The sequence below is a fragment of the Micropterus salmoides genome, unplaced genomic scaffold (assembly GCF_014851395.1).
Source record: "Micropterus salmoides isolate LMB-PRFRI ecotype aquatic unplaced genomic scaffold, ASM1485139v1 Ms_hic_scaffold_2, whole genome shotgun sequence".
NCBI classification, from domain to species: domain Eukaryota; kingdom Metazoa; phylum Chordata; class Actinopteri; order Centrarchiformes; family Centrarchidae; genus Micropterus; species Micropterus salmoides.
The window spans coordinates 3,540,425-3,566,181 of NW_024041150.1; the positions used below are offsets into that span (position 1 = coordinate 3,540,425).

The window sequence follows — 25,757 nt, forward strand, 5'->3', positions numbered from 1 at the left end:
CCAATCAGGTTCAAGCACAAACAGCACATGCGTTGTTTTTTGTGCTGCGTTCACGAGCTCCTTTGATGGTTGGAAATCAGTAAATCTCCCGCAAATAACCAATGGTAATGGCGCGTTTAAGCACCCTCTGTTAGGCAGTGCGCCCCTGGCATAAGACTGTATATAAAAAGGCCACTGGCCGCGGGGAAGCTGGACTTTGGATTCGATATGTGCATTGAACTGAATGCAGCACTAGTAGATAATACTGCAAATGATAGCCTTTGGATATTGTGATAATTCCCCCTGCTCAAATGGTGAACAATAATCATCCTAACTTAATAATGCATTACATTTAAATAGCGCCTTTTATAACAAACAAAAAAAAATGCTACTTGTCCTAGGAGGCTGGACATGCAGTCTACCATTATATAACCCCCTCCATAATGCAAAGATGATGGCATGGAAGTATTTTATGTTGTGTATACTTTAGATCATAACCAGCGTGAATATGGAGAGGTTTATTCTTTACTAGCAAAAGTTAAAATTGTATTTTTTAACCTGCCAAAATGTATCTGTCATGTGATTTAAATGGAGCTTTATTTAAATTGAACAATAGAGGTGGCTGCAGTCCGTGAGCAGATTGAGAAAAGGGGCTTCTGGGTAACGTTAGTTGTTTTTATCATCTAAAGCATGCTTCTGTTATATATAGGCGTGTGTGTGTGTGTGTGTGTGTGTGTGTGTGTGTGTGTGTGTGTGTGTGTGTGTGTGTGTGTGTGTATAATATAGGCCTACACAAAGACAAAAGCAAGTAGGGTTAAACTCAACCCAACGTTTTTATTTCAACGTCACTTAAGACAAAAGCATCTCCTGAATGAATATGAATGACTGTAAATTACAAGAGATAGACTACTGATGTTGAGCTGGTACAGGTACTCCTCTGGCCTACTGGACAATATTTTACACAGTGTGAGTTTATTGAAGCTGGTTTACAAGAAAAGACATTCCTTTAACCTGTTAATCTACACACATGAAAATATGAAAGCTGCCTGCCATTCAAGCTGGATTGAAACCTTTACTGCAGCTCACATTACAACAGGCCATTTAGCTTGTGGCTTTTCAGTTCTGTCTTCACATGAGCAGACTTCCAGGTAGGACTGTATGTCAATGTGAATGTTTTTTATCCATCAGTTTAGCCAAAACCTTTTCAGAAAAGTGAGCAGAGTTAATGAAATCCTATCACAGTCAGACATCCAGCATAAAATATAAGATGTTAGTTTGGAAGGGATCAGTATTTCTGTCTGAGGAGAAGGAAATTACTGATCTATCTATCTAATATCTGTGAGCTCTGAATGGAGTTGAAATAATTAATATTGAATTTAATATATAATAAATTTTTAACATGTATGATTAATTAAATTCTAATTGATATACTTTATCATAATAATTGTATAAACTGTACAGCTTATCAAGTCATTCTTTTAAGCTTTTAGCAGTTGACCTTCCAAAAATGCATTTTGTTGGTTAGCAAAGTGTCCCCTGCAGAGAGACAAGTTATTTAAAGACACAGTCTGAGAGTTTGAGAAATCTGCTTGTTATTGTTGGATCTCAGGTAATAATGAGCTCACGTTTAAAAAGGGGAAACATACAGTGTACAAGCAGTTTACATACATGCAGGATGCCTCCCTGGTAGCAGCAGTTTGGGCTTTATGTTCATATAGACAATAGAGATTTGTCAACCAGCAGAGATTCTGTTGAACATTTGCAGGTTTTAATTCACTAAGTTGGTCAAAGACAAACATTCACAGTTTTGATTTTTATTGGATTGGAAGAGTGGAGGTTTTTCAGTTTTAAGTAAAGATAAACAAAATAAGTAGTTTCCTTTTTGTACAAAAAAAAAACAATATTTTGAGTAGACATACATTATTAACAATGAACAAAAAGTAAACAACTAAATTAAAAAGATTAGCAAGTCCCATTTCTGTCTCGTCTCCTCCATTTCTCCTCCTGTTTCCTCCCCTTTCTCTCTCTCCCTCTTTCTCTGCCTACATGAAGCTACTGTGGAAATTTTGTCATCATTCATACTGATGAACTGCTGATTTCATTGCTGTCCATTCTGCAACAACACACAGAGGCCAAAAGCTTGTCTATGGTCCCCCTCCTCATGAAGACATACAGGACTAAGTCTGCAAGAGGACTCAACTTAATTAACATGAAAGACAGGTAGAAGAGGGTATCGTTCGAGTGGTCTACCAGGATCATAATGATGGTGGGCAGGTACAGCAGTGTGTAAATAAGCAGTACCAGCAACAAAACTCCACATTCGTCGTTTTTCATCAGAGGGGACCGAGATGGAAGCAGACAGGGCTCTGAAGGTCCCAACCAGGAAGAATATTAACAGTGGGAAGGGAAGGAGGATGATGATGATGAAGACTTGGTTGGATTCCACATAAGTCTCAAGAAATATACTAATGAAAAAGACAAGAGGAAGGGCCCAAACCAGGACACAGACCACCACAGAGGTCTTGATGGTTCGTCTGAAGCGACCACAGCGGGTGGACGATGACCAAATACCTGTAATACAAGATGGACACAAAGTCTTTGAGGAGCTTTAGAGTTATAAACTAATATAATGTTCAGACACATTAGGAGCTCCAAACATACTGGATAGACAGATAGATACCTTTCCAGGGCGACGCAGACCATGAACCCAACACTGGCAATCAGACCGGAGTAGTAAATAAAAGAGAAGATTTTACGTACATTCCCATCCTTAATGTTTGCCACCTCAAAGATCATGTAGCAGAGCTGAAGGAGGTCAGAAATTAGAAGGTTGATGACGTAGATCGGAGCAACGTGATCCCTTCTCACCTGCAGGAAAACATTGGTAAAAGTAAACAAGCAGTTGTAAACATGTTATGAAGTCCCCCTCAAGCTGCAGTCAGAGCATTTATGCATTTTTCATCAAACTCTCCTTTGTGCTGTCAGAAATCTCAGATGTGACACACTGGCCAATCACTGCAGTAACAAGACTAAGGGCCAGATGTCCTGCAGCTTCTGCAGCAGGACAGCACAACCAGCAGATGCAAGACACAATCTTGTTGTAGACTCTGTGGCTGTGTGAACAGAGTCAGATATTCCATTTCAAAGTTGGATACAAAAATGTATACAGCTATGTAAGTTTCTGGTGAAACTTTGAAAACAAGCAGGAGTGCTACCGATGTGAAAGTAGACTCCTTCTGACCCACTTGTTACTCTGTGTTTGACCAGCATAATATGGTGCTTCCTGCAGAAGATCCATGGGGGAAAATGTGTCAGTAGTCAAATGATAACCTACTTAACAGGACAATTTTCAGTACGTGTATTGTATAAATGCATTCATTGAGAACTGTCCCCTATTAAATAATAATATAGAAAGAGTCCTCACCAGAAAAACACCTTTATAAGTAATTTGTTCAGCACTTTATTACGACCCATATCTACATTTGTTTGTAGCTGCAACCTTTTAGTGGCCGTACAATATTAGTAAAGAAGAAGGTGAAGAATGACGTATTTTATTGTCACATACATGTAGCAAAATTCATGCTCTGCATTTAACCCATCCCTGAAGGGAGCAGTGGGCAGCCACTGTACAGCGCCCGGTGACGAACTCCAGGTGCCATGCCAGGTCACACGGCACTGACTGGAGAACCTACCTAACATGTTTTTGATGGTGGGGGAAACCGGAGCACCTAGAGAAAATTCACACAGACAGGGAGAGAACCTGCTCCACACAGAAAGGCCGGGACAACCTTCTTGCTGTGAGGCGATAGCGCTAACCCCTGCACCACCGTGCCGCCCAAAGGTGACAAAGTCGGGTGACGTATTATAAATAGCCACAAAGTCTGTATAACATTTACATGACTCTTCTATCCAAAAACGACTTACAATATAGATAGAGAGAGAGAGAGAGAGAGAGAGAGAGAGAGAGAGAGAGAGAGAGAGAGAGAGAGAGAGAGAGAGAGATGGGATGTATGGTTTTCTAAGAAACCAGACGATGACTACTGCTACTTCTTTTTCATACGTATTCAGCGTAGTAAAGTAAAGTCAATTTTATTTATAAAGTGCTGAACAAAGTTACACAATAATAAAAACACACAATAATAAAATCGATTTTTGCGCGAAATGCAAAAGAGAAATCCATGTCCAATACTAGTATTTTGTCACCATATGCATGCTGCACACCTCCGTGAAGCTAGGAGGCTCAGCTAGAACGTCAAACCAACCATTTACATCCATACCAAACACACATCAAACACCAAGAGTTAAATTAGCTTTTATCACAACATAAGCTCCGTAATTACTGTACATGGCTGCAGTTATTGCCATCCAGATATCGCTCATCTCATCCTACACCCAGCTCTGATCAGTTGTGTATCCCTGAGCCGTTAGGTTCATTTCTCACCAGATTACAATATTTTATATCTGCAGTACTGGAGTCTGCAGTTTCAGGACCCCCGCAATCATGGGACCACAGTTCTAGGACCGTAGTTCTTTTGAGACAGCGCCATCTAGTGGATTGGTGGTCGTAACGTCTGCTAGCAAGTCGGCCCGTGAGGCCTATGTGCGCAGCTGTAGGCTTAACCGGTCAATAACTTTGGTTTAGGCACACATCCTCTGGTGGTTAGGGTAAGGGTAATTGGCTTCGGGGGGCTGTCAAGAATAACATAGCTACATAGCTGGCGGTCACCTATATACTACTCCCAGAATCCGCAGGAGAGAAGAAGTGTTGCTTTGGAACAGGCGGTCTTTATCATCTAATAACAAACCCATAGTAGCTACACAGACATCCAATATATCAAACAATTTTTCTGCTCAATACAAAGAGAAAGTACTGTTCTCCACTTCAGGGACTATAAACATGGGTGTGTTTTTCGTCATAGGAATGTTGATGAATAGTCACTGTTTTTATCAATATTTCAATGTTTTAGAAGCTCTGTGTTATTTGGAACGTGGTTGTGTGGACAGGAATATTGTTTTGAAGAAAACTCACAAGTGAACATAAATATGGCCAAAACATGGACATTTGCCTGGTATATTTATGAAGAATTGTATAATAACTGTTGTATAACAGTTTCTTTTCATCACATTTACAGTTACAGTTGTATTCCAGGAGTATTAGAAGATAATCAGTTGAATATTAATCTACAGGATGATGGTTTTGATGGTGATTTTGCTATTAAAATATGGATTTTCTACCAGGCGAGAATGAAAATATCATATTTTCCTTTATTGCATCTCCATTTATTCTATAATAGCAAAATAAATAGGTTTATTTAGAGCTTCTGACCCATCAAAGGAGATAATTATGCATCTAGGCCGAATGATTGAGGAGTTATTCCTGATTCATTTTGGGTTGGTTATTTTAGGCATTTTTTCTAGAAATAGGTGTCTGTTTCAAGAGGTTAATAGAGATGGTATCCAGGAGTTGTTTGGCTTTGTGGATGTGGTACAGCATAGAGATTCTTTTTTCTTCTAGCTCTACAATCTTAAGGGCTAGAGGGGCGCAGGTGAGGCATCTGGAGAGGTGAGCACAGCGATGTATTGTAGACGGGTGGCTGGGGAACAGAAAGAACAACTGGGCCAGTACAGGGCTAAAAATTGCACAAAGGTTTTATGAACAGTTTGAGGTAGTATCTGGAGACAGGGAGGGCCTAGGATTTCAACCCGGAACACGCATGTTGGTATGGAATTAGCAATGGTGATTCACAGACAAGGCATCAAGCAGCAAAAGAGCAAAACATACCGGCACCGTTCCAGCAAGTGAGTTTAAAGACTTCGTAAAGACTTTCTAAGATGCTGACAAGCTGCAGTGGTCAAAGTCAACTTGTAATGCATCCTTCTGCAGTTTGGTTAAAAAAAACGCAACAGTTCATTATGTAAGGTCTTTATACACCACTGAAAACATAGTTAAGTATATTTTATTGCAATTCTGTCAATTGATCTTCCTAAATATTCCACACTGGACCTTTAACCCAAACCATGACGTTTTCCTAAACCTAACCAAACTGTAATCATTTCACACCCTTAACCACATGTATAATGTCATGTGGCTTAGGTCACCTGACTCACAGTATCTCACAAAATTTATTATACCCCTCACATTTTTTTAAATATTTGATTATATTTTTTCATGTGACAACACTGAAGAAATGAGACTTTGCTACAAAGTAAAGTAGTGAGTGCATAGCTTGTATAACAGTGTAAATTTGCTGTCCCCTCAGAATAACACATCACCATTAATGAGCCATTAATGTCTAAATAAAAGTGAGTACACCCTAAGTAGTCCAGTCGCCTGTGGTACTGGAAAAAGCTCATTTGTGTGTTTTTGGGAGGCATGGATAAACCATTTTGTTGTTTAGGTTGGAGGACTTGTTTGTATTTTAATGTCCTACTGTTACCTTCATTATGAACTGACCCCATAAATAATTGCACAAATATTAAATATATATTTCATTATGCATATTTGCGTAACACACCAAATTCATTGATATTGATTCAATTTCAAATATTTTCTTATTGATATGATTACATACTCTTTCTGATGACAAAATGTGCTAAAATCGTAAAAACATTAAAACATGGAATTTGGCAAAAATAAAAATGGATTTCATAGGCTCATCATAGAGATGTTAACAGATATTAAAAATATATTCACTGGATTTACCGAGGTAACGCAGTTATTTTAAGTTATTTTAAGTCTCTGTCTTTCTGTCTCTCTCTCTCTTTCTCTCCTGATTGCTGTGTGTTGTGTATTATTATATAAATTCAAATCTTTTTTTAATGTACTGTGCTAATAATTGTGCTCAAGATTATCATCATCTTTACAACCACGATATAGATCATAAATGAAGAAATCATATTCAGAGTCATTATGTACATACCATAGAATAAAGAGCATAGATGGCCACAAGGGTCAAAGGAAGTCCGATACTAATGATTAAGCATGTCACCACAAACATGATGGATTTAGCTTTTTCATCGTAGTAGGAGGTGCTGTTGTCAACATTGTAGTCAAAGGTGATGTTGCTGTAATCAGAGCTTTGGTTCTGTGAGGTGCTGTTAATGTAGAAATCTTCCATTCTTCAGAGTGAAACCTGTTGAGAGATCAGGTTATTTAAAGTGAGAAGGTTTTTTAATGTCTAACATTGTTCAGTGACAGTTGAGCTGTGAGGTGCAAGGTCTTGTCTCGGTCTCAGACATTGAAGACTTGGGATTTTATTTCAAGGCCAGTCAAGACCATAACTTTGTGAACATCAATACATTTCTTTTGCATTGTCTGATTTGTTTGTTAACATCCTAACTTTGATTGGATGTAAAACGTATTGCTTCAAATGCAACCAATAACCCTAATTAAAAATGTGTTTTTCCCATTAACGACTTTCACCCCACAAAAGCGATGGTAAGCATGGAAAAGGAGTGTTGAATAAAGATGCTTACGTTGATTTCAGCTCTTAGTGTTTATATGTGGGTGTTTTAATGGGAGTGTAGATATTTCAGATCAATTTGTCGTTCCACATTTTATTGTGTGTCATGTAATGTGGTCTTGGTCTCCCTCGGTCTTGGTCTCGACTTGGTCTCAGCCCCTAAAAGCCTTGGTCTTGTCTCGGTCTCGATAAACTCTGTCTTGACTTGGTCTCGGTTTGGACAGTCTTGACTATAACACTTCCTACAGTCATATCAAATAAAACACTGCTGTCTTTTCTATGCATCCTGACGACTGTTTTCCGTTCTTATCACCTCTGCAAAAGTTTAAAAAGTGAAATTTACCTTTGAAAGCTGCGAGACCACACCTGAATGAGTTCAATGTCTGATGTGCTGTCCTCTCCATCCAAACAGTCTATGGTAAATATGGTAAGTGATAACGTGCAGTAATCTGCATTTTCTCTTTTAAGGAAGTGAAACAGGAAAAGATATGCATTAGGTCCTTCCTGTTGGCCAGAGTTTTGAAATAATATCTGATAAACATTATTAGTGTGAAAGCTGCTATTTTCTCCTGCACCGTTTGTCCTAGAAATTTCTAAATGTACATCCTGTTCAGGAGATGGGTGCTATTACTTTTATTGCGGACATCTGTAATGGTTGATTATATATTAATATTTGTTATGCATTTTAAAATGAATGGGTTTCAATGGGAGCAGAAGCTCAACTTTCTTCCAACCTACTCAACTTTAAGAGCTAAATTCTCTGGCATATGTGCAGCTACAGACTCCATTTTTGCAAGTTGCAGAAAAGATGTTAATCTTTCCAGAGTCTGGAGGAGAGGCAGCCTCCACAGCTGGACAGGAAGCTGTGACATTAAAGGTACAGCTTGTGACTGTTTCTGCTGGATCAAAAGTGATGGTGGACAGGAGCATTTCAGCTTCATGGATGTGATACAGCGTAGAGATTATTTCTTCTGGCTCTACAATCTTGTGCCATTACAGGGCTAAAAATTGCACAAAGGTTTTATGAACAGCTGAGGTAGTATCTGGAGACAGGGAGAGCCTAGGCCTCCATCCTGGAGCATGCAGCGTTGGAATGGTTTTAGCAAAGTTTTTTGGTGTTTGCTAAAAAAAAGTGGTTAGTTTAGGAGCTATGTTCTTCCAAAGTAAAGGGTTTTACAGCTTTTTAGAGACTTCATCAGTGTGTCATGTGATGACTTGGAGCAGAGGTCGCCAAATAAGTCTGGCATCGGGCCACATATTTTTCAAGCTGTTACATGGCAGCGCAGAACAAAGTCAAATTATTTCAATCCCTTGCTTATACATGTACTCGTTTAACTCAGTCGACAGAGTGCGGGACGCCTGTTTGGAGAGTAGTATGATCGATCCCAGCATCCGGCGGACTTTTTTTTTCTCCCTTGTTTAACAAATTGATTACAAGGACACTTTTGCACATGCTCAGAGTAACGCATGTGCTGCCGTGTGTGCGCGTCCCAGCGTTTGAGCCACATTCACAAACCTATGGAACGCTTATTTTCATTTCCACGAGTAAATTCAGGGGAATCCAATCACAATTTTTCAGAGGTGTGTCAAGCAAGCCAGTGACTCTTCAGAACTTTTCAAAGTAAAAGCTCTCAATAAACTCGACATAAAGCATTGCTGCAAAAAAACGTGTGCTTTTATTTTGTAGGCACATTAACTTAAGAGGGAGTGATTAAGTGAGATCTGTTTCAGCACCTGCCGCTATCAATTTATTTATTTTTAATTTTTCTGCTAACAAAGCAATGTGGCCACCGGCCAGATATTATTGCTGGCGGCCCACCTTGTTACTGATTTGAGCATGTGCAGCTTTATGTATTTTATTCAACAGCAGTGGACTGGACCTCAAATAAAATATATTTACAAGCTAAACAGTGGTGTGCCAGGAATGTTTGGTCATTGAGCGCCCTCTGTTTATGCTTTGGAGGCATTTCAGGCAGGTCAACAACCAACAGGACGTCGGCCATTTTGGATTTAATTGTCATATTTGGCGATTTACACACTACTTACTTTAATGAACTCCTCCTAGAGTATTAGTCCAAGCGACTTAAAATTTTTGCTGTGTAGTCTTATCCCATTGATGATTACACGTTGTACTTGGTGAGTTATGGTCGACCGTGGAGGCCCGTGGCGTGGAGTGGAATATCGAAGTTGTTATAACTTAAGTGTACATGCTCACACCTGTTCCAAATTTGATGATAACATATCCCACCTTGAACACATCCATATGCCAACATTCACCCAAGTCATTGCGCCATGCGTAACGCTGTGGTATGTTGCCAATATGAACTTGAAAACTGTCCCAGAAAAGCCTCAACCCAGTGATGATGCTACGTTGTGAAGCTTGTGAGTTTTCAGTTAGCAAAGTTCCACGCTTTGCCAAGACACAGGAAGTTGTTGTATCTTCACTGTACACAACTTCATTGCACATTCTCAAATAAGTACCAAACTTTATGTGACTGAGAATGGACCAGCCCTCAACACATCTACATGCCACAATTCAGGTATAGTCATAGCGCAACCAACTGGCAACAGGACGTAAGCCCTGTGTGACACTCACCATGCAATTTAAATAACATTTTCTCAGTGTGTTCCACACTTGATGTACTGCGACATAAGTTACTGGGAGCTCTTTTACACCACATAGGGGACACAGAAAGTGACTTTTAAGTACTTTGTGCAGCGTCAGTTCAGAGCAGCATCGGGAGAGCTGCGGCTTCTGCAGTGCGTATTTTAACTGTACTAGTCTGTGGCACAAGATTCTTTTACCTGTAGGTAGTGCTCTAGGATTTTAAAAAAGGCTGAGGGAGCAGTACTCAGCAGCAGCATTGGTAGCAGTCACTGCTGACAGCTCTCACATGCATTTACTTTAGTAGACATGACTGCCTGCCTTCACCTCAGCTAGAAGTGTAGAGGAGCTGATTTGAGTATCAAACACTACCTGCATTTGTTGTACATGTATATGTATCTGTAGTCCTTCTCTGTAGTCCTCTGCAGCCAAACAGTACATGCAGCAGTTATGTGGGGGTTAATGACGTGCAGGAGCTTCCTAATGACATAGCGTGCTAAATGAATGTAGTGGAGGAAAGAAAACTATGGTGCTGTTGTAAGTCCCTTACATCTCAAGAGACAAAATGAATAAATGTCCTGGATTTTGTCATTTTCTTCACCACAGTAAGCAGCTTCTTTTTAAAAACAGTCACAGGAAACGCATGTTTTTCTCACTGGGGTTAGAGCTGATAGTGATCGTTCATTGATTGTTTGTTTGACTTCAATGTGAACAGATGCACCAGTTGTTCTTGTGTTGTATTTCTGACATTGTTACACTATATAAATAAACCTAATTTATTACTCAAATGTCATTGTTTTGCCTCAGCACTTTTAATGACAGCTGATGCTTGTAAGAATTAGAAGTTGTTTTTTTTATGTGCCCTCTAATAGAAATTGTTATATTCCCAATGATGTGACTTAAAGGCAGCCTACATGTTACATTACCATGTTTTTTTCAGATACTGGAACCTGATTGCAGCCATGTAATGCTACATGTGCACTATTTGTCTCAAAATGTTGCCTTAATGTGCACTGAATCACAAATGTTTAGTGGTGATACTGATAGTGATTCGACACAAACCAGTTGGACCATTCAGATACTAAGGAGATGGTCATTTTGACTTGAATCTTATTTTTACCCCCACTTCGGTATCTGTTATATCCAAACTTTGAACACTGTTAACAAATTTCATGAATCATCCCTGTAATGCTGACTAAAAGCAGAAAAGCAGAAATGCACTAATTCATAGACATGAAGTAAACCCAATTGGGTAAGTGTGCTGGTGTGCATGTACTGAAGAATTAAATTAAAATTTGACCAATTTAATAATAATCTGGATAAAGGCCCTAAATTCTTAAAAGAATTCCAGCAATATTGTTGTTCCCATTCATGCCAATAAAGTAATTTTGAATTTGAGAGGAACAAAGAAATGAACATGTGATATAAACGCAGCAGTTTGGCAGTTCTGGATGCAGAATGGGCCACATCTGCTCCGGATTCTGCTGACAGAGAGAAATAAACATGAGCACATCGCTCTCAAACACTGCCAAGAGCTGTGAAACAACAGCACGGCTCTGTCGGTAAATAAAAAGGAAAAGTTACGTTACGTTCCCAGGTGGACCCGGACTCAGCTGTAAACACACCACAGGGCTAACGTTAACGCTGCTATGTGGCTGTGTTTTAATGTTTTAATGACCGGGTCTGTTTGTTTTGGAGAGGAGACGACCCCTGAGGTCATTCGGCTCCCAGTAGAACCCTGTCAGGGCACTGAAATGGAGCGGACCCAGAACAACTCTCATCAGCTGTTAGCTGTAAACACTAGCAGGACTAAAGTTACGGTACGGCTGTGTTAAAACTATAGCACAACATCACTGCGCTGTAATAACGTTATGTTTTATTAAATGTCACATTATTAACAAAATATCTATTTAATGTCAGTCCAGTGACCTGACAACTGGCTTGCCTCATTTTCCGGCGCTGGTGGAGCTCATGCAGCTACCGTGTGACGAGAAAACATAAGAGTCCAAGACTTTTCACGCATAATTCACTGAGTTGGTCAAAGACAAACATTCACAGTTTTGTCTAGAAACAGATTTTTATTGGATTGAATAAAATGTACAATTTTGATATAAACTGACATGTAATGTGGTATGATGTGGCATAAAAATAGCATGCCTACCGGTAAAACACCAGTGTTGGCCAAACTAGTTTTAAATAAAGATAAACAAACAATATGTAGTTCACTAGCAAGGACCACACCACAACAATGGTGATTTAGAGAAACATGCAAATATGGAATGCAGGGATTATGGTGGACGGATTAGTGCAGATAGAAGGCAAGGGTGATGGTGGAAGAAGGATGTCGTCTGATAGGCTGGTCTGAGATGGTGGACAGAAGACCAGGCAGAGAGACTCAGTGTGGGGGTTTCGTCTCTGAAGTGTTTTTGCCTGAGATTTCAAGACCCCCCAGACGGTACCTAGATGAGACATGAGAGAGCTGTGCCCTGATTAAATAGGAAGGGATGAGTGGGGGACGCAAGAGGGGATGAAGGGATGAGGGAATGCGGGGATGGGGGATGATGGGATGAGGGATGAAGGGATGAGAGGAGCAGGGATGGGGGATAGAGGAAAAGGAGGATGAGTGGATGTGTATAGGGATGAATGGATGAAGGGAAAGGAATGGTGGGTCGAGCGATCTGAAACAAGTGTACTGTTAAGCGTGTGCTGTTGAGTGTGGATCATTGTCTGTCTTGTGTCGAGCGATCCGAAACAAGCGGGGCAGGCTGAGCGGAGCTGTATATGTAGCCTTGACAGGTGATTGGAGGTGTGGTTGAGGCGTGGACCCGCTCCCAAACCTAAGTTAACAAATTAAATTCATTTGTGTTTTCTATTTGTACAAAAAATAACAATACTTTTTAATAAATACATTTTTGGGAAGAGAAACATTTGTTACAACGAAAAAAGTAAACAACTACATTAAAATCTTCATGAGTGACCAAAAAAGATCAAGGTCCTATATCTGTCTAGTCTCTGTCTACACTTTCTATTCACCTACATTTCTTCTCCCCCCCTTCTCTCTCTCCCTCTTTCTCTGCCTACATGAAGCTGACTGTGGAAATGTTGTCATCATTCATACTGATGAAATGCTGATTTCATTGCTGTCCATTCTGCAACAACACACAGAGGCCAAAAACTTGTCAATGGCTCCTTTCCTCATGAAGACATACAGGACTAAGTCTGCAAGAGGACTCAGTTTAGCAAACGTAAATGACAGGGTGTTGAGTGTTTCGTTAAAGCGTGATCCTAGAAACCAAATGATGTTGGGCAGGAACAGCACCATGTAAATAAGCAGCACCAGAACCAAAATTCCAACTATTCGTCGTTTTTCTTTGGAGGGCAGCGCAATGGAAGCAGACAGGGCTCTGAGGGTCCCAACTAAGAAGAAGATTAACAGTGGAAAGGGAAGTAGAAGGAAGACAGCCAAGATTATGTCTGTGACCACATACTTATCCCAGAAATAGTAAGGGATAACACAGATAAGAGGAAGGACCCAGACCACGACACAGACCTCCACAGAGGTCTTGATGGTTCGTCTGTAGCGGTACCACAGCGGGTGGACGATGACCAAATACCTGTAATACAAGATGGACACAAAGTCTTTGAGGAGCTTCAGAGTTATAAACTAATATAATGTTCAGACACAGAAGGAGCTCCACACATACTGGATAGACAGATAGATACCTTTCCAGGGAGATGCAGACCATGAACCCAACACTGGCCATCATGCCGAAGTGATAGACAAATACATAAAAGATTTCATATATCTTCGAATCCCAACGTTCTGCCACCTCAACGATCATGTAGCAGAGCTGAAGCAGGTCAGAAATGAAAAGGTTGATGAGGTAGATCGGAGCAACATGATCACTTCTCACCTGCAGGAAAACATTGGCAAAAGCAAACAAGCTGTTGTAAAAATGTTGTGAAGTCCACCTCCTCCAAAATCTGTCATCTTATGCTGCAGTCAGAGCCATTAACTCTCCTTTGACTGTTAGAAACAGTGCTTGAAGTGGGCTGGCACCTTATTTTTTGCGCACTGGCACTCACAAGCTGCCGGTCCTTTCCTCGGCCCTCTCCATATCAGGTGACGTGGGGGGGGGCATGTTAACAGAGGTTCATTATGTTGTCATTGGATTTACTGAGGTCACACAATTTTTAAATTTTCAAATGGTTTTCTCGTAAAGTTTTGAATTTAGAACATAAGATGAGAAGTTGGGAGCAGAGTCCCTCCCCTCTGGTAGCCAGCTCTATCTGTGGGGACCCTTTTTCATGACCGGTCTGTGTTCACGCAGTCTGTATGAAGCAAACTTATTTCTTAGTTTAGGACATTTTTATTATTTTTTCTTGTTGATAATTTGGTTTGGTCTGCTTGAGTTGGCGTTTCTGGCTGAAGGTACAGCTATGTGATGGTATGTCTGGGGATTACTTGACTTAAGTGATTGTTAAATGTAATTGATCTTTTATGTATTTTAGTAAGAGGGGGTATCGGCCGAGTTCTGGTGTTTTTCTCTTCACCTGCAGGATGTTCTTACAGAGCTTGGTGTGATTTTATGATTGTTTTGTCCCATCTTAATAGAATAGAATAGAATACAATCTTCATTGTCATTGTACATGTAACACAAAACTGGATGCAATCTAATCAGTGCAACATCAGTAAAGTGCAAACAGGTATATAAATTTAAAAAATCCCCTTAAATTAGCTATAAAAATATATAAAAAGGAAAGTAAAGACACATCTCACACACACACACACACGACAGTCCACTTCACAATTCATTCCTTAATATTGCATTATTCAAGCAGTGTTTAGTACTGTTATCTATTTGTTTGCGTTTTAAAGGTTCAGTTTGTAAGACTTAGTGGCATCTAGCGGTGAGATTGCGAATTGCAACCAACTGTCCAGTCCACCACTGCCCCCTACCATTTCAAAGAGCATAGGACAGCTACAGTGGCTGACATAGGCCAAAAGGTGTTTCTTCTGGGACAGCAGAGAGTAGCCAGTCAAGAAATAAGGTTTCTTTAGGTAGATATGTTGAGAAATTATATTTACGAGTGTTGCGTTTTTCAAAGAATGTTCCGTTCATTTGTACTAATCTTGTATATGACTCAAGAGGAACGAGTAGTCTGAAAGAGTAATTTGTTCATTTTCACGCATCCGTGAAAAGTCTTGGACTCTTATGTTCACTCGTTAAACACACAGTAGCTGCATGAGCTCTGTCATTACAGGAAACTGAATTGATAGTTCATGACGCTCAACTGTGGGTCTCTGGGTTTGAGTCGTTCATTTGTCACGTGACAGCTCGGCTGCTGTGGAGCAGGATGGATCACATGGGTCCTCCTCAGAGTCTTCTGACTTACTGCCAGCGCCGGAGAATGAGGCAAGCCAGTTGTCAGGTAACAGTCACTGGACTGACATTATCTATTTTGTTAATAATGTGACATTTAATAAAACATAACGTTATTACAGCGCAGTGACGTTGTGCTATAGTTTTAACACAGCCGTACCGTAACTTTAGTCCTGCTAGTGTTTACAGCTAACAGCTGATGAGAGTTGTTCTGGGGCCGCTCCACTTCCCTGGCAGGGTTCTAGCCGAATTACCTCCGAGGTCGTCTCCTCTCTAAAACAAACAGACCCGGTCATTAAAACTTTAAAACACAGCCACATAGTAGCGTTAATTTTAGCCCTGTTGTTCCACAGCTCCTGACTGGTGAACAACCTTTGAGAGCTGGATGTGCTCATGTTTGTTTCTCTCTGTCTGCAGAATCCAGACTTCATGTGGCCCATTCTGCCAAACTGCTGCGTTTATATTATGCGTTTATTTCTTTGTTCCTCTCTCTGCACTGGAATTCTTTTAAGAACTTTATCCAGATTGTTATTAAATTTGTCGAATTTTAATAAGAGTGTGTTTTATTCATATAATGTGTTATTACTTCAATACATTCCCAGCAAATCTGATGTTGACATATAGATGTTACTCACGGAGAGGGATGTTAGACTATGAATGATCACTTTAGAGATATAATGATAGTAGTTATAATTATATATACATATATATGGCTGGCCTGGTTGTATACTCAGGAAAGATTGTGAAAATGGACGGATTTAGCCGGAGTAGTGGCAATTGTATTTTGACAACATATTTCTGTGGTTTTTACGCAGTTTGAATTTGGTTGTGGCCCCGTGGGGCTTTATCGAACGATGAAAGATCAAGAGGTGAATTTCTGCATTATACTTTGTCAATTAAAGCAACCCAGCCAGCCGTCTGTGTTTGAGAACTGCGCTGTTTTTTTACACCAATGAAAACACAGTTATGGATATTATATTGCATTTCTATCAATAGATAGATAAATATTACACACTGGTCCTTTTATTGTCCTGAAACATCTGTCAGCAGTTCAAACAGAGAGTGTCCGGCGTGTGATAAATCTTTTAGTATGTTCTGAGCTTTTTTGAGACAGGGGGGATTGTAAGGAATCTGCCAGGGAGCTGAGAGAGCAGGTTGGCCCAGAAGATTACTGGCTGCACTTTCAAGCTGTTCTCACTTCTAACTCGTCACACGTGTGAGAATGTCAGAGACCCTCTACACACATTCCCTGCTGATGAACACGGGCTGAAAATCTGTTTTATTCCTCCTGTTTATCACACATCTCTTAATGCAAACACTCATCAGTGTTGTATCCTGGAGTATTTCGGGTCTTGCAACAGACACCCTCATCCAGGCAACCCAACCGATGCTGATCAGACCTCGGCCTGTGTCTGAGTTTTAGAGAGATTTTAATGGAAATGTAGATTTTAATTTTTCTTCAAATTGCATAGAAAGCTCTCCTTGCTTTCGCCCTCAGATCTTTCACAGCCACGTTGAGGGTTCATGTGTATGTAATGTTGAAGCTAAAGTATGTGAAGTGTTTTGTATGTTTTAATTTAGTGGTGTCTAAATAAAAATTGTGTATTGAACTGATTTCTGGATTGTTTCTGAAAGATCATTATATTAGTCTTTGATGTGTTTACTGTCAGTGCCCAGGTCTGAAACTCACTCTCGCTCCCTCCTGATTGTTGTGACTTGTTTATTATTACATCACCTCACCTTTTTTTAACGATAAACAAGTTGCATCCTAATGTATTAATAATTAATTAAGATTATCATCATTCTTAACAGACACATAACAGTAAATAAATAAATCATAATCAGAATTTACATACCATATAAAAAAGTGCATAGATGGCCATGAGGGTCGAAGGAAGACCGAGAGCAATGATCATGCATGTCACCACATACTGGGTATCGACAATGAAGTTGCTGTAATTATAGCTTTTGTTCTGTGAGGTGCTGTTAGCGTAGAAATCTTCCATTCTTCAGAGTGAAACCTGTCGTTCGAGAGATCAGGTTATTAAAAGGGAGCAGGTTTTTAATATCTACCTATCATTCAGTTCAGTGCCATCACTAAAGCTGTGAGGTGCAAGTTCACACAAATACAGTTCACCCATAGTTTACACACAGTCATATCAAATAAAACACTGCCATCTTTTCAGTTTTATATATTCATATAAATATCATCATCATCTCTACAAAAGTAAAAAAAATTTAATAAGTCACATAATGTACCTTTGAAGGCTGCGTAATCCCACCTGAATAAGTTCCCTACACCAACATCGGATGTGTTGTCTTCCGCTTTTTAACAGTCTATAGAAAATATGGTAAGCGATAACATGCAGTTTCCTGTTAATCTGCACCTCCTCTTCTAAAGGAAGTAAGAAAAAAGTAGTCTGGCACAAATATGCTTTAGGTCCTTCCTGCGGGCCAGAGTTTTGAAATAATCTCATGATAATCATTATGTGTTAAGTGGTCTTTAACTTCTATTGTTTATTTGTGTATCTTAGGAGGCGTTGAATGTCCTTTGGTTGTTGTTGTCTGTTGTTCGTATCTGTAACTCTGCTCTGCTGCTGCTTTGGTCAGGTCTCTCTTGAAATAGAGATTTCAAATATCAGTGAGATAATATGGTTAAATAAATAAAGGTTAATATAATTTTAAAAAACATTCTGTTTAAGTGCTTGTGGCTGCATTATTCTGTTCTAGTTCTGACATGACTGTCTGCCTTCACCTCAGCTAATACTGTAGAGGAGCTGCTTTGAGCATCAAAGACTCCCTGTAGGCTTGATATGGAAGCTGTACTTGAATGGTTTCCAACGTGTTTTCTCTGAACTTCAGCAATATCCACTCCACTCGGCCATGAGTTGAGTATGTATCAAACACTGAATCATATTCTTACAAATAAGCTGAGATACTTTTTCTTATTTATTTTCCGTGTCATATTTAAGGAATGAGTGTGAAGAACAAATTGAATGAATTGCAATTAATTGCAAATTCCCTCCTTTCAAGAAAAATTTACTTGCTCTCAAAAAACATTTCCACTGCATTGCAACCCTGCCACTAAAAAAAACGCTGACATCATGTCAGTGATTCGTTAACACAGGTGAGAGTGTTGACGAGGACCATGCTTGAGATCACTCTGTGATGCTGATTGAGCTAGAATAACAGAGTGGAAGCTTTAAAAGGTGCTTGAAATCATTTTTCTTCCTCTGTTAACCATGGTTACCTGCAGAGAAACACGTGTCATCATCGCTTTGCACAAAAAGGGCTTCACAGGCAAAGATATTGCTGCTACTAAGATTGCACCTAAATAAACCATTTATTGGATCATCAAGACCTTCAAGGAGAGCGGTTCAATTGTTTTGAAGAAGGCCTCAGGGCGTCCAAGAGAGTCCAACAAGCGCCAAGACCGTCTCCTAAAGTTGATTCAGCTGCGGGTTGTGAGGCGCAGTGAGGCGAAGACTTTGAGGATGGCCTGGTGTCAAGAAGGGCAGCAAAGAAGCCATAGTGTGAAACAAATGTTTTTATTATGAAGCAGTCACAGGAAACGCAATGTATTTATCACTGGCTGATCGTTTATTGTTCAAATTACTGACTGACTTCTTTATTATAACCTGTGGAAAACAGGCACCTTTTTCCAGGAAAAAACGCCTAAAATAACAAACCCAAAATGAGTCAGGAATAACTCCAACCATTTGGCCTAGATTCATAATAATAATAATAATAATAATAAGTCAGAAGCTAAGGAATATAAATCCATTGTATATTAAAATATTTATTTATATTATAATATTTACTATTACAGACTACATGGGGATGCAATAAAGAAAAAATCTGATATTCTCATCCTCGCCCGGTTAAAAAAAAAAGCTATATTTTAATGCAATAAACCATCATAACGAAGCTTATAATGCAACTGAATATCTTCTAATACACCTAGAATGCAATTGTAACTTTAAATCTGATGAAAATAAACTAAAATACAACAGTTATCATACAACATTTTCAAAACATACCATGCGAATGTCCATATTTTGGCAATGTTTACTCCTAAAATGTTTATCTTTTATTGGGATATCTTTAGAACACTTTCAGTCCATACAACCAAGTTCCAAATAACATAACATTGAAATATTAATAAAAACCATGAGCATTCATCAACTTTCCTGTCACCAAAAGCACTACCATGCTTTACAGGCCTGTAGATTGAGAACAGAACATCCCACAGTGATGAGGGGGGGCATCAATCTATCCAGCTTGAGCAGACCTTTCATCTCCAACGAGTCGACCACAAAATGGCGAAAAACACCGTGTGTTCTCAAGCGGCATGTTTCCTCTCTGCAGAAATGTCGAGAGCAGGCAGGCAGCTCGCAGGTATTGTGCAATAATCAAGATGGCGCTGCTTAGACTCGGAGCAACAACATCGGCGGGTTACCGTTGCCCCCAGTACTGGGGGCGTCTGTTTTCAACAACATGAGTTTGTTTGTTTGACTGCACTGTTAACTGATACACTTTACAGTTACTCTTGTCTTGTATTTCTTACATTGTTAGACTCACAGATGCTATATAAATAACTAAACCTGATAAAACAATAATAAATTCGCACTTGAACTTAACAAAACTAATCAGCACCTGCCTTGATAATAATCAAAACACCCATCTTAATTTTCACTGTGCAGATACTTAACAATTCTAGGATTTTAAATCAAGTCTAGTGTCAACAAATATTTATTACAGACAAACATTCATTACAGACAACTTCTGTCATAGTACCTTTTTTTTAAAACCCCTCTTACACACCACTGTTTCCCTAAAACATACAAACTGTAAACTCAAAGACAGATTAGATCTCAGTGGTATTGTGTAAGGTAACACACGGTGACAAATGTTTAGTTTATAACCCCTGTGAGTGAAAGTATTCCTCTTCATGGTTATAAGAAATATTTAACGAGTGTATTTTCTCTAGTGAAATTGCACAAGAAAAATCTAGTCTTACTGCAAAAGCATTTGGAAGGGATTTGTTAATGGCAGGAATGAACAGGGGGAAAGATTACAGCATATGGCACCCAAATTTCTTTAAGATGGACTTTTTGAACCTGCATCAAAACAGTTTTTGGACCGTCGCAGCAGTCAGTTCAGATGGGTGAGGGATTGCTAGTGATGTAGCGTCCTGTCACACAGAGATAAGGTGCATCCTGATATTGTTACCTTTTACATCAATTATTACAAATTATTTATTATTTTCATTTGCCTTTTGAAAAAGTGTGTACTACACACTGATGCACCAAGCTGAATGTGACTGGATTAGAGAGAGCTATAGTTAAATTAGTTTGCATTTTGTTTCAGTCAATTTAACCATTGGCTTACGCTGAAGAAAAAGACCATGACTGCTTGCAGATGTCCTGTTTAATACCACAGAACACACTTCTTCTTTCTGTGTTATGAAGTGTCATTTCCACTTTGCTGTGACAATTACTTTGTACTTATGTAGTCGCAAATCAAACTCAGCTGTTCATTTCACATTTGCATGTATGTGAATTCTACAATGACAATGGGGGGGTAAAGTAACATTAATGCTCAGCAGAGTTTTGGGGAAGTACACATTCATATAATTCAGCATCAAAGATTTCTTAAATACAGAGTTAAAATCTCGTCCCGTCTCGATCTCTTGAACCCAGTCCCGTTTCTTGTCTCGTGTCGTGGGTGTCTCGTCACGCCCCTAGTAAAAACCCTTGTGAGCAGCCTACTGCCGGTGTGCGAATAGCAAGGATCAAACTAACACTGAACCACAGCAAACGAGGTCTCCATAACAATAAGAAACAGTAGTTCCATTTCAGTCTTTTTGAGTAATGAACAATACATCAGATGTAAAGCTTAATCAGATGGTTGCATTCTTGACATTTAAAACAAAACAGACAAGACCGCTACTGCATGTTGCTACTCGCGCAGCACCTCAGCTTTTGATCAGGCTTTTTAAATGTGCCTTAAAAAGTCCTTCATACCTGAAAGAACTCTTGGTCCCTTGTAGTTCTGCATATCCTCTTAGAGATCTGCAATATTTTGTTTTCACTGTACCAAGAATCTTCTTTGCCGCTGGACGTAAAGCTTTTCATTAGCCTACCTGTGAATGGAACAATTTCTATCACATATTTTCGCAGATTTAGGTTGTCTATATTTCACCATCTTAATACACTGTCTATGGTACTGATGCTGGCAAATGTATCCACTTTGTTTGACTATGTGTTGTTTATCAATTGATGAACATTATTATTTACTTCTGGTGGATTTGACCTCCCTTTTATGTGGTCTTATATTGCATTGAATTTAAAATGTTGTTATTGGCTCTCTTGCAGTGAGGTTAAGTAAATTGACCTGTGTATTTTAACTGAATGTGATACTAATAGCAAAACGCATACAAACTTTTTCAATTGCTGTCGGTCTGGGGTGTGGGTGCAAACAGCTTATGCTGCCTTTTGACCAAAAGAAAAGTCCCCGGATCTCTTTTCAAGGAACTAAAAGGTGTTGTGTGGGTTTCCACCATGGTCCTAAAGACCTGCGGAATTAGGCAAATTAACCAGCTTAAGTAGGCTGTAGGCCTGTACACCGTACAAAGTGATGGACATTATTTAGTAACCACTATCCATGAGCAAAATGTAAATAAACATCAAATTTGATTGGAATATAATGAAAAACTATAGGCTCTGCTTGATCAGTAAAAAACAGCTTTTTGTGTGTGAGTATAATGGAGAGACATGCGATAACGATCATTACAAATTTAATAACACACTGGATAAAACTTCAATTTCTTAAAATAACTCCAGCACAGAGAAAGCAGCACAAATAAAGAAAAAATAAAACAGTTTGGAAGGTTATTAAAACATTTTCATCCGACAAGAGCAGCAGATCAGCTGCAGGACTCACATCACTGTCTGCCTGAGCGTTTGAGGAACGGGATGTTTAATGAGCTTTATTACCTGCGGTAATCAGCTGTTCTGCTTGTTTTGGAGAGGAGACCAACTTTGTAAAAACTTCCTGATTGATGAAAACTTAAAACAACAACAACTTCAGACCCAGTATTTAGTGTAACTCCATCAGCTGTTCGCTGTAGAGCAATACATTTAACTCCGACATACGATCTCAGGCGGACATCGGCGAGACTTGTGTGGCTATTTGACTGTTGATTGTGATTTATTGGTTGCACTGTCCTCTATTGAGTTCAGCAAATAAGGGTGTTGCAGTGCCTCCTGCTGGTTAGTCAGGAGCAGTGGTGGCCTCCGGGCGTCATATACCAACGATGTGAGAAAGACTGACAAAGCGTAGTTATTTTTGACACTAAAGGTACACCGGGTGCGTCTCCATGAGATGCTCTTGGGCGTCCCGTACAGACCGGCTAACCATATAGCTGCGCACATCGGCCGTGAGGTAGGGTTAGCCTCCCTTGAGTTGCTGCAACGTAGGAAACGGGGGCGTTTCATACGGACACTGAAGGGTACCTTTAGCGTAAAATCCTTACGCTTCGTCACGATGTCAGTTATGACGCATTGAGATGAGAATGTGTTGGGGATTTCCACAAGGCCAAGGAAGCCAGGTGAACAGTGGAGTGCTGTTGCCTTCTCCTGCTGTTATTTTGATTCGTGGATTGTTGCCTTGGACGCTATTTGTCCGTAAGTATTTTATTACCGTTTTTGCCTTTACCACAATAAATACAGTGACAATGTTTTGTGAAAAACTAAATATTAGGTAGTAGAACATTGATAGCTAGCATAGCTGGGAGTGGTTAGCACAATGACTGTGTGCATTTTTTTGTTTCTTCCAGTTGTCTTACTTGTGTATTGGTTATATTCTAATTTCTGTGTACCATTTGTGCTTTTGTTACAGTTTTACAGTATGTGATACTTCATTAAATAATCTAGAAAAGTTACGCCTTGAGTTTATTGGAGGACTTACTGTTAGCTAACTGTCTAGCATTGAAAGCGTGCAAATCATTCTGAGGACAGTAAATTGGTTGGCAAACAATGGAAAAGAGAGGAGCAGTCGTGGAAAAACAGCCGACTTGCTCGATATTAAAGCCAGTAGCCTCTACTCGCCCATTCAGAAATTTACTGCAAGGCAAGGCCCACCCCCAAAGTACCGGTCCTTTCGGAAAGTACAACCCCCCCAGCAGGGACCCTAGAACTAAATTTAGACCCTGGTCCCTTTGGGGGAAACACAGTGAGTTCCTCCAAAGGTTCCTAGTTCCTTTGGTCGAAACGCATCTTAAGTGAGCGAACTGTTTTTGTGTACTAATTATGTTATGTCTGTCTCTGCCTCCGTATTATGTATTTGTGTTTTTGGACTCCCTTGAAAAGGAGATGTCATGGGGCTATCCACTAATAAATTAAATTTGAAATTTAAAAACTGGTTGTTGTTGCCAATTTACCAATGAGGTCATTTCCAATGAGCTCAATGGTTGAGTTACATAATAATAATATAATAATAATAATAATAATAATAATATAATATAGACTATAAAAAAGATGAAACAAAGTTTAAAGTTACCCATTTATTAACAAAGTGTGTCGCAACATGGCATTAATTCTCTACATTTTTTTTTTACAGTGGTTAGCACTGTTGCCTCACAGCAAGAAGGTCGCAGGTTCAAACCCCGGTTGCCCCGGCCTTTCTGTGTGGAGTTTACATGTTCTCCCCGTGTCAGCATGGGTTCTCTCTGGGTGCTCTGGCTTCCTCCCACTGTCCACAGACATGTGGTGACCCTTAGGTGTGAGTGGTTGTTTGTCTATGTATGGACTGACGACCTGTCCAGGGCTCCTGCCTTTCGCCCGATCAGCTGGGATTGGCTCCAGCCCGATGGATGGATGGACAACCAAGGTGCTTCACAGGTTAACAATAAAACAGTAAAAGTACATCAAGATATATATAGTATATGGTGATATTAAAAACGTTGAATAAAAGATTTGTGTTTTTAATTCTGATATGGACTGGCTGGTTGTTTAGGGGCAGCTACGCTAAAGGCTCGATCACTCTGGTTGTAACTCTGCTTCTGGGTGGAGGAGATTGGCGGATCTCTGTACTCTGAAGTGTGAACATGAAGAAGCTCTGTTGAGTAAAGTGGAGCCAAAGCATTAAGTTAAAATTTAAAAGTACTATTTTAAAATCAATCCTGTACTGAACAGGAAGCCAGTGGAGGGAGCGCCACACAGGTATGATGTGGTCCCTCTTTTTCTTTCCTGTACGGAGGCGGACAGCAGCATTCTAGACTAACTGCAGGCGTTGGACTGGATGTCTAAGCCCACACATAAGGAGTAAATAGTCAAGACGGGAAGTTATGAAGGCATTAATCACCCTCTCTAAATCTTTATGAGGAAGACAGGTCTTTACCTTGACCATAGTACTCAACTGGAAGAAGCAAGATCTAACACTGGCGGATATCTGTTTATCAAATTTAAACAAGACTCCTCACAGTTGAGCGATTATTTGAAGGTAAAGGGCAGAGAGAATCCACATTAAGCAGTTCAGGATGTCCAAACACTATGACCTCTGTCTTGTCTCCGTTTAGGTTGAGGAAGTTTAGGTTCATCCACGTTTTGATGTCCTTCATACAGTCAAGCAGGGGCTGCTGTGAGCCCTTTGTTTTAAGATTCAGGGGCAAATAAATTTGAATACCGTCTGCAAAACAGTGGAAAGAGACCTCATACTTCTCAAAAATGGAGGCCGGGGGCAACATAAATGGGGCCTAAAACAGAACCTTGAGGGACACCAGGTAAATAGGGCCATCTCAGAGGAACAAACACAGTGGACTGTTAGGTAGGATTGAAACCACCTAAGTGCAGTACCTTTTAATTCCTACACTGTTTTCCAACCGTGACAAGAAGACTGAGTGGTCAGTATCGAAGGCAGCAGTGAGGTCTAAGAGCACTAGGACGGCAGAGACTCTTAAAAGTGCTGTGACAGGGTTTGAAGCCCTGAACTTTTTATAAACTTTATGGTTAACTAAAAATGTTTGCAGGGTACAACCTACTTTCTCCAGGATTTTAAATAAGACAGACTGTTTGGTGATGGGCCTGAAGTTAGAAACAGGGGTCAAGATTTTCCTTTTTTAACAAGGGCTGCACAACAGCTTGTTTAAAGGTGGACAGAACATAACCAGAGACAAGACAGGTAATTATCAATGACAAAATGCATGGTCCAATGGGTCAAAGACTTCCCTAATTAGAATAGAGGGAATGCTGTCTGAGGGACAATTCGTGGGCCGCAGATGATGGACCACCTCAGATGGAGAGAATGATATAGGCTCAAACTGCC

General features: G+C 39.8%; 1 protein-coding gene and 1 pseudogene across 2 annotated transcripts; both read right to left on the minus strand.

Annotated features, from left to right (window-relative positions):
* Positions 1 to 2,043: 2,043 nt before the first annotated feature.
* Positions 2,044 to 7,902, minus strand: LOC119913356 (annotated as a pseudogene).
* A 4,208-nt stretch (positions 7,903 to 12,110) lies between these two features.
* Positions 12,111 to 17,807, minus strand: LOC119913358 (G-protein coupled receptor 4-like). 2 transcript variants are annotated; one of them, XM_038732770.1, is made up of 4 exons: positions 17,691 to 17,807; positions 17,288 to 17,452; positions 13,771 to 13,898; positions 12,111 to 13,661 (listed from the first exon to the last, which is right to left on the minus strand). In XM_038732770.1, the coding sequence occupies exons 2-4, from the start codon at positions 17,435 to 17,437 to the stop codon at positions 13,160 to 13,162; spliced, it is 780 nt and encodes a 259-aa protein (XP_038588698.1). In that variant the 5' UTR covers positions 17,438 to 17,452; positions 17,691 to 17,807; the 3' UTR covers positions 12,111 to 13,159. The 2 variants fall into 2 exon arrangements, with proteins under 2 accessions (XP_038588698.1, XP_038588697.1); XM_038732769.1 differs by having other exon boundaries at positions 13,771 to 13,961.
* Between the last annotated feature and the right edge of the window lie 7,950 nt (positions 17,808 to 25,757).